The sequence below is a fragment of the Oncorhynchus tshawytscha genome, unplaced genomic scaffold (genome assembly GCF_018296145.1).
Source record: "Oncorhynchus tshawytscha isolate Ot180627B unplaced genomic scaffold, Otsh_v2.0 Un_contig_2252_pilon_pilon, whole genome shotgun sequence".
NCBI classification, from domain to species: domain Eukaryota; kingdom Metazoa; phylum Chordata; class Actinopteri; order Salmoniformes; family Salmonidae; genus Oncorhynchus; species Oncorhynchus tshawytscha.
This window is the reverse complement of record NW_024608737.1, coordinates 34,727-50,505: the sequence shown is the minus strand read 5'-3', so window position 1 is coordinate 50,505 and position 15,779 is coordinate 34,727. Positions and strand designations below refer to the sequence as shown.

General features: G+C 43.5%; 1 protein-coding gene across 1 annotated transcript in view; it reads left to right on the top strand.

Annotated features, from left to right (window-relative positions):
* Positions 1–10,626: 10,626 nt before the first annotated feature.
* Positions 10,627–15,779, top strand: part of LOC121843774 (regulator of G-protein signaling 7-like) — a gene marked incomplete at its 5' end in the record, with an annotated part of 31,930 nt that continues 26,777 nt past the window's right edge. Inside the window, 2 exons of the mRNA XM_042313590.1 lie at positions 10,627–10,733; positions 13,168–13,219. Coding sequence (XP_042169524.1) covers positions 10,627–10,733; positions 13,168–13,219 — 159 coding nt within the window. The remainder of the gene's footprint in view (positions 10,734–13,167; positions 13,220–15,779) is intronic.

Genomic DNA, 15,779 nt, shown 5'->3' with positions numbered 1-15,779 from the left:
GAGCCACAAGGGAGACTAGACATCTACCACCCCACTACGACTATCAGATTAGAGCCATAAAGGATACTAGACATCTACCACCCCGATACCACTATCATATTAGAGCCATAAAGCAGACTATTTATATACCACTATCAGATTAGAGCCATGAGGGAAACTAGACTTCTACCACCCCACTACCACTATCAGATTAGAGCCATACGGGAGATTAGACATCTAACACCCCACTACCACTATCAGATTAGAGCCATAAAGCAGACTATTTATATACCACTATCAGATTAGAGCCATAAGGGAAACTAGACATCTACCACCCCATTACCACTATCAGATTAGAGCCAAAAGGGAGACTATACATCTACCACCCCACTACCATTGTCAGATTAGAGCCATAAAGCAGACGAGGCATATACCACTATCAGATTAGAGCCAAAAGGGTGACTAGACATGAACCAACCCATTACCACTATCAGATTAGAGCCATAAGGGAGACTAGACATCTACCACCCCACTACCACTGTCAGAATAGAGCCATAAGGGAAACTAGACATCTACCACCCCACTACCACTATCAGATTAGAGCCATACGGGAGATTAGACATCTAACACCCCACTACCACTATCAGATTAGAGCCATACGGGAGATTAGATATCTACCACCCACTACCACTATCAGATTAGAGCCATAAGGGAGACTAGACATCTACCACCCCCCTACCACAATCAGATTAGAGCCATAAAGCAGACTAGGCATATACCACTATCAGATTTTTACCATACGGGAGACTAGATATCTACCACCCCACTACGACTATCAGATTAGAGCCATAAAGATACTTGACATCTACCACCCGATTCCACTATAAGATTAGAGCCATAAGGGAGACTAGACATCTACCACCCACTACCGCTATCAGATTAGAGCCATTAGGGAGACTAGACATCTATCACCCCACTACCACTGTCAGATTAGAGCCATAAAGCAGACTAGGCATATACCACTATCAGATTAGAGCAATAAGGGAGACTAGACATCTACCACCCCATTACCACTATCACATTAGAGCCATAAGGGAGACTAGACATCTACCACCCACTACCGCTATCAGATTAGAGCCATTAGGGAGACTAGACATCTACCACCCCACTACCACTATCAGATTAGAGCCATAAAGCAGACTAGGTATATACCACTATCAGATTAGAGCCAAAAGGGAAACCAGACATCTACCAACCCATTACCACAATCAGATTAGAGCCATAAGGGAGACTAGACATCTACCACCCTACTACTACTGTCAGATTAGAGCCAGAAGGGAGAATAGGCATATACCACTATCAGATTTGAGCAAAAAGGAAACTAGACATCTACCAACCCACTACCACTATCAGATTAGAGCCATACGGAGATTAGACATCTAACACCCCACTACCACTATTAGATTAGAGCCATAAGGGAGACTGGACATCTACCACCCCAATACCACTATGAGATTAGAGCCATAAGGGAGACTATACATCTACCACCCCACTATCACTGTCAGATTAGAGCCATAAAGCAGACTAGGCATATACCACTATCAGATTAGAGCCACAAGGGAGACTAGACATCTACCACCCCACTACCACTATAAGATTAGAGCCATAAGGGAGACTAGACATCTACCACCCCACTACCACTATCAGATTAGAGCCATAAGGAGACTAGACATCTACCACCCCACTACCACTATCAGATGATAGCCATAAGGAGACTAGACATCTACCACCCCGATACCACTATCAGATTAGAGCCAGAAAGGAGACTAGCCATCAACCACCCCACTACCACAGTCAGATTAGAGCCACAAGGGAGACTGGACATCTACCACCCCAATACCACTATGAGATTAGAGCCATAAGGGAGACTATACATCTACCACCCCACTATCACTGTCAGATTAGAGCCATAAAGCAGACTAGGCATATACCACTATCAGATTAGAGCCAGAAGGGAGACTAGACATCTATTACCCCATTACCACTATCAGATTAGAGCCATAAGGGAGACTAGACATCTACCACCCCCCTACCACTGTCAGATTAGAGCCATAAAGCAGACGAGGCATATACCACTATCAGATTAGAGCCAAAAGGGTGACTAGACATGAACCAACCCATTACCACTATCAGATTAGAGCCATAAGGAGACTAGACATCTACCACCCCACTACCACTGTCAGAATAGAGCCATAAGGGAAACTAGACATCTACCACCCCACTACCACTATCAGATTAGAGCCATACGGGAGATTAGACATCTAACACCCCACTACCACTATCAGATTAGAGCCATACGGGAGATTAGATATCTACCACCCCACTACCACTATCAGATTAGAGCCAGAAGGGAGACTAGACATCTACCACCCCACTACCATTATCAGATGATAGCCATAAGGGAGACTAGACATCTTCCACCCCACTACCACTATCAGATTAGAGCCATAAAGCAGACTAGGTATATACCACTATCAGATTAGAGCAATAAGGGAGACTAGACATCTACCACCCCATTACCACTATCACATTAGAGCCATAAGGGAAAGTAGACATCTACCACCCGTCTACCACAATCAGATTAAAACCAGGAAGGAGACTAGACATCTACCACCCCACTACTACTGTCAGATTAGAGCCATAAAGCAGACGAGGCATATACCACTATCAGATTAGAGCCAAAAGGGAAACCAGACATCTACCAACCCATTACCACAATCAGATTAGAGCCATACGGGAGACTAGACATCTACCACCCCACTACTACTATCAGATTAGAGCCATAAAGCAGACTAGGCATATACCACTATCAGTTAGAGCAAAAAGGAATCTAGACATCTACCAACCCACTACCACGATCAGATTAGAGCCATAAGGGAGACTGGACATCTACCACCCCACTACCACTGTCAGATTAGAGCCAGAAAGGAGACTCGACATCTACCACTATCAGATTAGAGCCAAAAGGGAGACTAGACATCTACCACCCCACTACCACTATCAGATTAGAGCCATAAAGGAGACTAGACATCTACCACCCCACTACCACTATCAGATTAGAGCCATAAAGCAGACTAGGCATATACCACTATCAGATTAGAGCCACAAGGGAGACTAGACATCTACCACCCAACTACCACTATCAGATTAGAGCCATAAGGGAGACTAGACATCTACCACCCCACTACCACTATCAGATTAGAGCCATAAGGGAGACTAGACATCTACCACCCCACTACCACTATCAGATTAGAGCCATAAGGGAGACTAGACATCTACCACCCCACTACCACTATCAGATGATAGCCATAAGGGAGACTAGACATCTACCACCCCACTACCACTATCAGAGTAGAGCCATAAAGGATACTAGACATCTACCACCCCGATACCACTATCAGATTAGAGCCAGAAAGGAGACTAGCCATCAACCACCCCACTACCACTATCAGATTAGAGCCATAAGGAGACTAGACATCTACCACCCCACTACTACTGTCAGATTAGAGCCATAAAGCAGACTAGGCATATACCACTATCAGATTAGAGCAATAAGGGAGACTAGACATCTATTACCCCATTACCACTATCAGATTAGAGCCATAAGGGAGACTAGACATCTACCACCCCCCTACCACAATCAGATTAGAGCCATAAAGCAGACTAGGCATATACCACTATCAGATTTGTACCATACGGGAGACTAGATATCTACCACCCCACTACGACTATCAGACTAGAGCCATAAAGGATACTAGACATCTACCACCCGATTCCACTATCAGATTAGAACCAGAAAGGAGACTAGACATCAACCACCCACTACCACTGTCAGATTAGAGCCACAAGGGAGACTAGACATATACCACCCCACTACGACTATCAGATTAGAGCCATAAAGGATACTAGACATCTACCACCCCACTACCACTTTCAGATTAGAGCCACAAGGGAGACTAGACATCTACCACCCCACTACTACTATAAGATTAGAGCCATAAGGGAGACTAGACATCTACCACCCCACTACTACTGTCAGATTAGAGCCATAAAGCAGACTAGGCATATACCACTATCAGATTAGAGCAATAAGGGAGACTAGACATCTATTACCCCATTACCACTATCAGATTAGAGCCATAAGGGAGACTAGACATCTACCACCCCCCTACCACAATCAGATTAGAGCCATAAAGCAGACTAGGCATATACCACTATCAGATTTGTACCATACGGGAGACTAGATATCTACCACCCCACTACGACTATCAGACTAGAGCCATAAAGGATACTAGACATCTACCACCCGATTCCACTATCAGATTAGAACCAGAAAGGAGACTAGACATCAACCACCCACTACCACTGTCAGATTAGAGCCACAAGGGAGACTAGACATATACCACCCCACTACGACTATCAGATTAGAGCCATAAAGGATACTAGACATCTACCACCCCACTACCACTTTCAGATTAGAGCCACAAGGGAGACTAGACATCTACCACCCCACTACTACTATAAGATTAGAGCCATAAGGGAGACTAGACATCTATCACCCCATTACCACTATCAGATTAGAGCCATAAGGAAGACGAGACATCTACCACCCCACTACACTATCAGATTAGAGCCATAAAGCAGACTATTTATATACCACTATCAGATTAGATTCCATAAGGGAAACTAGACATCTACCACCCCATTACCACTATAAGATTAGATTCCATAAGGGAAACTGGACATCTACCACCCCACTACCACTATCAGATTAGAGCCAAAAAGCGAGACTAGACATCTACCACCGCACTATCACTATCAGATTAGAGCCATATGGGAGACTAGACATCTACCACCCCGCTACCACTATAAGATTAGAGCCATACGGGAGACTAGGCATATACCACTATCAGATTAGTACCATACGGGAGACTAGATATCTACCACCCCACTACGACTATCAGATTAGAGCCAAAAAGGATACTAGACATCTACCACCCGATTCCACTATCAGATTAGAGCCATAAGGGAAACTAGACATCTACCACCCCATTACCACTATCAGATTAGAGCCATACGGGAGACTAGACATCTACCACCCCACTACTACTGTCAGATTAGAGCCATAAAGCAGACTAGGCATATACCACTATCAGATTAGAGCCAAAAGGGAGACTAGACATCTGTCACCCCATTACCACTATCAGATTACAGCCATAAGGGAGACTAGACATCTGTCACCCGATTCCACTGTCAGATTAGAGCCATAAGGGTGACTAGACATCTACCACACCACTACCACTATCAGATTAGAGCCATAAGGGAGACTAGACATCTACCACTATCAGATTAGAGCCATAAGGGAGACTAGACATCTACCACACCACTACCACTATCAGATTAGAGCCATAAGGGAGACTAGGCATATACCACTATCAGATTAGAGCCATAAGGGAGACTAGACATCTACCACGCCATTACCACTATCACATTAGAGCCATAAAGGAAACTAGGCATCTACCACCCGTCTACCACTATCAGATTAGAGCCAGAAAGGAGACTAGACATCAACCACCCCACTACCACTATCAGATTAGAGCCATAAGGGAGTCTAGACATCTACCACCCCTACCACGATCAGATTAGATTCATAAAGGAGACTAGACATCTACCATCCCAATACCACTCTCAGATTAGAGCCATCAAGGAGACTAGTCATCTACCACCCCACTGCCACGATCAGATTAGAGCCATAAGGGAGACTAGACATCGACCAGCCCCTACCACTATCAGACTAGAGCCATAAAGCAGACTATGGATATATCACTATCAGATTAGAGCCATAAAGCCGCCTAGTCATCTACCACCCCACTACCACTATCAGATTGGAACCATAAGGTAGACTAGTCATCTATCACACCATTACAACTATCAGATTTGAGCCATAAGGGAGACTAGTCATCTACCACCCCACTACCACTATCAGATTAGAGCCATAAGGGAGACTAGACATCGACCGCCCCCTACCACTATCAGATTAGAGCCATAAGGGAGACTAGATATCTACCACCCCATTACCACTATCACATTGGAGCCATAAAGGAAACTAGACATCTACCACCCGTCTACCACTATCAGATTAGAGCCAGAAAGGAGACTAGACATCAACCACCCCACTACCACTATCAGATTAGAGCCATAAGGGAGACCATACATCTACCACTCCACTACGACTATCAGATTAGAGCCATAAAGGATACTAGACATCTACCACCCCGATACCACTATCAGATTAGAGCCAAAAAGGGAGACTAGACATCTATCACCCACTACCACTATCAGATTAGAGCCATAAAGCAGACTAGGCATATACCACAGTCCGATTAGAACCATAAGGGAGACTAGATATCTACCACCCCGCTACCACTATAAGATTAGAGCCATAAAGCCGCCTAGTCATCTACCACCCCACTACCACTATCAGATTATAACCATAAAGTAGACTAGTCATCTATCACACCATTACCACTATCAGATTTGAGCCATAAGGGAGACTAGTCATCTACCACCCTACTACCACTATCAGATTAGAGCCATAAGGGAGACTAGACATCGACCGCCCCCTACCACTATCAGATTAGAGCCATAAGGGAGACTAGACATCTAACACTATCATATTAGAGCCATAAGGGAGACTAGACAACTACTACCACCTTCAGATTAGAGCCATAAGGAGACTAGACATCTATTACCCCATTACCACTATCAGATTAGAGCCATAAGGAGACTAGACATCTACCACCCCTACCACAATCAGATTAGAGCCATAAAGCAGACTAGGCATATACCACTATCAGATTTGAGCCATAAGGGAGACTAGATATCTACCACCCCACTACCACTTCAGACTAGAGCCATAAAGGATACTAGACATCTACCACCCGATTCCACTATCAGATTAGAACCAGAAAGGAGACTAGACATCAACCACCCACTACCACTGTCAGATTAGAGCCATAAGGGAGACTAGACATCTACCATCCCAATACCACAATCAGATTAGAGCCATCAAGGAGACTAGACATCTAACACTATCATATTAGAGCCATAAGGGAGATTAGACAACTACCACCCACTACCACCTTCAGATTAGAGCCATAAGGAGACTAGACATCTACCACCCCATTACCACTATCAGATTAGAACCATAAAGGAGACTGGACATCTACCACCCAACTACCACTATCAGATTAGAACCATAAAGGAGACTAGACATCTACCAACATCAGATAAGAGCCATAAGGGAGACTAGTCATCTACCACCCCACTACCACTTTCAGATTAGAGCCATAAAGCAGACTATGGATATATCACTATCAGATTAGAGCCATAAAGCAGACTAGTCATCTACCACCCCACTACCACGATCAGATTAGAGCCATAAGGGAGACTAGACATCTACCATCCCAATACCACAATCAGATTAGAGCCATCAAGGAGACTAGACATCTACCACCACACTTCCACTTTCAGATTAGAGCCATAAGGAGACTAGACGTGTAACACCCCACTACCACAATCAGATTAGAGCCATAAGGAGACTAGACATTTACCACCCCACTACCACTAATCAGATTAGAGCCATAAGGGTGACTAGACATCTACCACCCCACTACCACTGTCAGATTAGAAGGGGGCGCAATGTATATTTATGTTTTCTACCCTCTTATAATTTACATTTATTCTGGCAAAACATAATTTTCAACAGCACATAGATAGCAATCATCTAGCAAATTACATAAATTGTCACTAGATTATTTAAGCCTGATATCATGTAAGCCATTTTTGAATTGCCATGCAGATGTGTAGGATCAGGAACAGGCCTCCCGTTGGACAGTGACTGAAACTGGGCACAGTACAGTTTGACCAACATACTGATATTCCGTGGGGTTGTTCAGCACACAAAATGGCTTTTATATCAATGCCTCTCAAACACAGTTCCATGCTTAGTTGGACGCTTGAAGGATAAGACTGATCAGTTGTCAGAAAAGATTAGGTCTTTTAGAAAGGTAGAAAGAAAGTCAAATGTGAATCGGGTGACTCGTAACTTTTTGATCGGTTTTCTGATCAATGGCATGCTATTATTTGGATCCTTTTGCGGGGGGTCCACTTATCGATGCAGTCGTATCTTTAACATTCGAATCTGGGAAGAGTTCCCTCCCTATCTATCTGGGGGCGGGGGGGTCCACTTATCGATGCAGTCGTATCTTTAACATTAGAATCTGGGAAGAGTTCCATCCCTATCTATCTGGGGGATGAGAAACGGGGGGGTCCACTTATTGATGCAGTCGTATCTTTAACATTAGAATCTGGGAAGAGTTCCATCCCTATCTAGAAGCCAATCATATCCCCATTGTCTTTGATTTTGTAGCCCTGTACTGAGACTGAGCATGGAGGAAGGTGGAGGTATGACTAGATTCTGAAACATAATCCCTGTACTGAGACTGAGTATGGAGGAAGGGGGAGGTATGGGTAGATTCTGAAACAGAATCCCTGTATTGAGACTGAGCATGGAGGAAGGGGAGGTATGGGTATATTCTGAGCATGGAGGAAGGGGGTAGGGGTATATTCTGAGCATGGAGGAAGGGGGGTAGGGGTAGATTCTGAGCATGGAGGAAGGGGGGTAGGGGTAGGTCGCTGTGTCATCGTGGATCTAGAAACAGCGGAGCTGCCCAGCGAATCTGTTTGGATTCCCAGTAGATTGACTAGCAACTAAAAGAGCCACCGGCATGAAGAAGGGAGAGATGAGAAACAGGGAGGGATCCTATGAGCCAGACTAATACCTAGGAGCTGCCCAGCGAATGATCCTATGAGCCAGACTAATACCTAGGAGCTGCCCAGCGAATGATCCTATGAACCAGACTAATACCTAGGAGCTGCCCAGCGAATGATCCTATGAACCAGACTAATACCTAGGAGCTGCCCAGCGAATGATCCTATGAACCAGACTAATACCTAGGAGCTGCCCAGCGAAGGATCCTATGAGCCAGACTAATACCTAGGAGCTGCCCAGCGAATGATCCAGACTAATACCTAGGAGCTGCCCAGCGAATGATCCTATGAGCCAGACTAATACCTAGGAGCTGCCCAGCGAATGATCCTATGAACCAGACTAATACCTAGGAGCTGCCCAGCGAATGATCCTATGAGCCAGACTAATACCTTGGAGCTGCCCAGCGAATGATCCTATGAGCCAGACTAATACCTTGGAGCTGCCCAGCGAATGATCCTATGAGCCAGACTAATACCTAGGAGCTGCCCAGCGAATGATCCTATGAGCCAGACTAATACCTAGGAGCTGCCCAGCGAATGATCCTATGAGCCAGACTAATACCTAGGAGCTGCCCAGCGAATGATCCTATGAGCCAGACTAATACCTAGGAGATGCCCAGCGAATGATCCTATGAACCAGACTAATACCTAGGAGCTGCCCAGCGATGATCCTATGATCCAGACTAATACCTAGAGCTGCCCAGTGAATGATCCTAGAGCCAGACTAATACCTAGGAGCTGCCCAGCGAATGATCCAGACCAGACTATACCTAGAGCTGCCCAGCGAATGATCCTAGAACCAGACTAATACCTAGGAGCTGCCCAGCGAATGATCCAGACTAATACCTAGGAGCTGCCCAGCGAATGATCCAGAACCAGACTATACCTAGGAGCTGCCCAGCGAATGATCCAGACTAATACCTAGGAGCTGCCCAGCGAATGATCCTATGAACCAGACTAATACCTTGGAGCTGCCCAGCGAATGATCCAGAACCAGACTAATACCTAGCAGCTGCCCAGCGAATGATCCTATGAGCCAGACTAATACCTAAGAGCTGCCCAGCGAATGATCCTATGAACCAGACTAATACCTAGGAGCTGCCCAGCGAATGATCCTATGAACCAGACTAATACCTAGGAGCTGCCCAGCGAATGATCCTATGAACCAGACTAATACCTAGGAGCTGCCCAGCTGACACAGTTCAAATCTGTCATTCTGCCCCTGAACAGGCAGTTAACCCACTGTTCCTAGGCCGTCATTGAAAATAAGAATTTGTTCTTAACTGACTTGCCTAGTAAAATAAAGGTAAAAAAAAAACATGGTGGGATTGATATTGTTTAGTAGTGGAGATTGATAATGGATGATGGAGATTTTATTGTTGATGATGATGTTTTAGCAGTGGAGATTGATGATGGATGATGGAGATGTTGTTGTTGTTGATTATGTTGTTGTTTAGCAGGGGAGATTGATGATGGAGATGTTGTCGTTGTTGATGATGATGTTGTTGTTTAGCAGTGGAGATTGATGATGGATGATGGAGATGTTGTTGTTGTTGTTGATGATGTTGTTGTTTAGCAGTGGAGATTGATGATGGATGATGTTGATGATGTTGTTGTTTTTGTTGATGTTATGGTTGATGTTGTTGTTATTGTTGATGTTGTTGTTATTGTTGATGATGTTATGGTTGATGATGTTCTTGTTATTGTTGATGTTGTTGTTGAATATGTTGTTTTGTTGTTGTTGTTGTGTTACAGTAGAAGCACTCCACCTTGGCACTCTGATGGCAGCCCACGGCTACTTCTTCCCAATTTCAGACCATGTGCTCACACTGAAGGACGATGGAACCTTCTACAGGTTTCAGGTACTAAGATAAGACCAACGTCTACAGGTTTCAGGTACTAAGATAAGACCAACGTCTACAGGTTTCAGTTACGAAGATAAGATCAACATCTACAGGTTTCAGGTACTAAGATAAGACCAAAGTCTACAGGTTTCAGGTACTAAGATAAGACCAACGTCTACAGGTTTCAGGTACTAAGATAAGACCAAAGTCTACAGGTTTCAGGTACTAAGATAAGACCAACGTCTACAGGTTTCAGGTACTAAGATAAGACCAAAGTCTACAGGTTTCAGGTACTAAGATAAGACCAAAGTCTACAGGTTTCAGGTACTAAGATAAGACCAAAGTCTACAGGTTTCAGTTACTAAGATAAGACCAACGTCTACAGGTTTCAGTTACTAAGATAAGATCAACGTCTACAGGTTTCAGGTACTAAGATAAGACCAACGACTACAGGTTTCAGTTACTAAGATAAGATCAACGTCTACAGGTTTCAGGTACTAAGATAAGACCAACGTCTACAGGTTTCAGTTACTAAGATAAGATCAACGTCTACAGGTTTCAGGTACTAAGATAAGACCAACGTCTACAGGTTTCAGTTACTAAGATAAGACCAACGTCTACAGGTTTCAGGTACTAAGATAAGACCAACGTCTACAGGTTTCAGTTACTAAGATAAGATCAACGTCTACAGGTTTCAGTTACTAAGATAAGATCAACTTCTACAGGTTTCAGTTACTAAGATAAGACCCAACTTCTACTGTAGTAATTGAACCAGTCAAACACTCATCTACTAACAGAACACTTTCCCAGTAGGACGTAGAGACAGAAGAAACATCCAGTACTGTACAGAACACATATCCCACAGTATTCTATTAATACTGCCAACTAATGCTTTGATAGAGTAACACAGCCGGTATAAACTATAGGTCAGGTACAGATCAGGTATAAATTATAGGTGTTACGGTTTTCTTCCGTCGAAAGAGAGTCGGACCAAAATGCAGCGTGGTTAATACGATACATCTTTAATGAAACACGAACAATACAAAAACAAACGTAACGTGAAAACCGAAACAGCCTAAACTGGTGCAAACTAACACAGAGACAGGAACAATCACCCACCAAACACTCAAAGAATATGGCTGCCTAAATATGGTTCCCAATCAGAGACAACGAGAATCACCTGCCTCTGATTGAGAACCGCCTCAGGCAACCATAGACTTTGCTAGAACACCCCACTAAGCCACAATCCCAAAACCTACGAAAAACCCCAATACACAAACACACCACAAAATAAACCCATGTCACACCCTGGCCTGACCAAATAAATAAAGAAAACACAAAATACTAAGACCAGGGCGTGACAGAACCCCCCAGGTGCGGACTCCCAGCCGCACACCTAAACCCATAGGGAGGGTCCGGGTGGGGCGTCTGTCCACAGTGGCGGATCCGGCTCGGGACTTGGACCCCACTCCAACCAAGTCTTAGTCCCCCTGTAACGCGTCCTTTGATTGGCGACCCTCGCCGACCTTGGCCTAATAACCCTCACCAAGGACCCCACTGGACTGAGGGCAGCTCGGGACTGAGGTAGAAGCTCGGGACTGAGGTAGAAGCTCGGGACTGAGGGGTAGCTCGGGACTGAGGGGTAGCTCGGGACTGCTGTTCACAGATCAGGTATAAACTATAGGTAAAGTTTAAAGAACAATATTGAAAACATAAAAATATCCTTAATTCAATAACATAAATGATCTGAAACAAGTGACCTGGTTAAATATCCTGAATGTTCCACTATGGAAACAACAGTGATCTGGTTAAATATCCTGAATGTTCCACTATGGAAACAACAGAGATCTGGTTAAATATCCTGAATGTTCCACTATGGAAACAACAGTGATCTTGTTAAATATCCTGAATGTTCCACTATAGAAACAACAGAGATCTGGTTAAATATCCTGAATGTTCCACTATGGAAACAACAGTGATCTTGTTAAATATCCTGAATGTTCCACTATAGAAACAACAGAGATCTGGTTAAATATCCTGAATGTTCCACTATGGAAACGACAGTGATCTGGTTAAATATCCTGAATGTTCCACTATGGAAACAACAGAGATCTGGTTAAATATCCTGAATGTTCCACTATGGAAACAACAGCTGGTATTCTAGCCACTTCTAGCATTGTCAGTCAGTGAGTACTGTCCCTCTCTCCAACTTCCTCTTCTGGTTTTTCTTTATTCTCACTATTTTCTACATTGTAAAATAAGTGATGACATCAAAACTATGATATAACATTTATGGAATCATGGTGTAACCAAAATAGTTAAAGATAGTTAAATAGCGTCTCTCCAGTGAGCCAATATGGGTTGTATTTACAATGGTGTTTGTTCTTCACTGATTTCCCTTTTCTCTCACCCTCCCTCTTTCTCCCCCAACCCTAACACCCCCCCCTCTCAGACTCCCTACTTCTGGCCATCTAACTGTTGGGAACCTGAGAACACAGACTATGGTGAGTACAGCAGACAATACAGCAGTCTATGACCTTAATCACCTAATTGTCACACACACGAACACACACGAACACACACACACGAACACACACACACACACACACACACGAACACACACACACACACGAACACACACACACACACACGAACACACACGAACACACACACACACACACGAACACACACACACACACACACACACACACACACACACACACACACATATTAAACCACTGTCCAGACCAGTAAATCCAAGCTGTTCTGTTCTTCTGTGTTCTGCTCTCTGCTCTCTGTTCTGTGGTAAGTCGGCCCAGGGCTCCAGTCATCCCTCCAGATGGATTACTGTTCTGACAGGATTTCCAAGAAAACAAAAGCATCTGAACTATATTCAGTTTACTGGTATACAGTTTACATTACCCTGTCTGGTATACAGTTTACATTACCCTGTCTGGTATACAGTTTACATTACCCTGTCTGGTATACAGTTTACATTACCCTGTCTGGTATATAACCAGGATACCAATAAACCATTACCCTGTCTGGTATACAGTTTACATTACCCTGTCTGGTATACAGTTTACATTACCCTGTCTGGTATACAGTTTACATTACCCTGTCTGGTATACAACCAGGATACCAATAAACCATTACCCTGTCTGGTATATAACCAGGACACCAATAAACCATTACCCTGTCTGGTATATAACCAGGACACCAATAAACCATTACCCTGTCTGGTATGCAACCAGGATACCAATAAACCATTACCCTGTCTGTCTGTATCCTGTCTGGTATACAGTTTACATTACCCTGTCTGGTATACAACCAGGACACCAATAAACCATTACCCTGTCTGTCTGTATCCTGTCTGGTATATAACCAGGACACCAATAAACCATTACCCTGTCTGGTATATAACCAGGATACCAATAAACCATTACCCTGTCTGTCTGTATCCTGTCTGGTATACAACCAGGACACCAATAAACCATTACCCTGTCTGGTATATAACCAGGATACCAATAAACCATTACCCTGTCTGTCTGTATCCTGTCTGGTATACAACCAGGACACCAATAAAACATTACCCTGTCTGGTATATAACCAGGATACCAATAAACCATTACCCTGTCTGGTATATAACCAGGATACCAATAAACCATTACCCTGTCTGGTATATAACCAGGATACCAATAAACCATTACCCTGTCTGGTATATAACCAGGACACCAATAAAACATTACCCTGTCTGGTATACAACCAGGACACCAATAAAACATTACCCTGTCTGTCTGTTTCCTGTCTGGTATACAACCAGGACACCAATAAAACATTACCCTGTCTGGTATACAACCAGGACACCAGAAAACATTACCCTGTCTGGTATACAACCAGGACACCAATAAAACATTACCCTGTCTGGTATACAACCAGGACACCAATAAACCATTACCCTGTCTGGTATATAACCAGGACACCAATAAACCATTACCCTGTCTGGTATATAACCAGGACACCAATAAACCATTACCCTGTCGGGTATGCAACCAGGACACCAATAAAACATTACCCTGTCTGGTATACAACCAGGACACCAATAAAACATTACCCTGTCTGTCTGTTTCCTGTCTGGTATACAACCAGGAAACCAATAAACCATTACCCTATCTGTCTGTTTCCTATCTGGTATACAACCAGGAAACCAAAATCCTGTCTGTCTGTTTCCATCTGGTATACAACCAGGAAACCAATAAATCAAAACCCTGTCTGTCTGTTTCCTATCTGGTATAACATCAATAAACCAAAACCCTGTCTGTCTGTTTCCATCTGGTATACAACCAGGAAACCAAGAAACCAATACCCTGTCTGTCTGTTTCCTATCTGGTATACAACCAGGAAACCAATAAACCATTACCCTGTCTGTCTGTTTCCTATCTGGTATACAACCAGGAAACCAATAAACCAATACCCTGTCTGTCAAACTAAATCTAATTGTATTTGTCACATACACATGTTTAGCAGATGTTATTGTAGCGAAATGCTTGTGTTTGTAGCTCCAACAGTGCAGCAATATCTAACAATTCACAACAATACACACAACCTAAAAGTAAAATAATGGAATTAAGGAATATATGAATATTAGGATGAGCAATGTCAGAGTGGCATTAACTAAATACAGTAGAATAGAATACAGTATATACATATGAGATGAGTAAAGCATTGACTAAAATACAGTAGAATAGAATACAGTATATACATATGAGATGAGTAAAGCATTGACTAAAATACAGAAGAATAGAATACAGTATATACATATGAGATGAGTAAAGCAAAAAAATGTAAACATTATTAAAGTGGCCAGTGATTTCAAGTCATATGGGTCAGCAGCCTCTAATGTGCAGGATTACGTAACCGGGTGGAAGCCGCCTAGTGATGGCTATTTAACAGTCTGGTGGCCTTAAGATAGAAAAGGATTTTCAGTCTCTCGGTCACAGCTTTGATGCACCTGTACTGACCTCGCCTTCTGGATGATAGCGGGGTGAACAGGCAGTGGCTCGA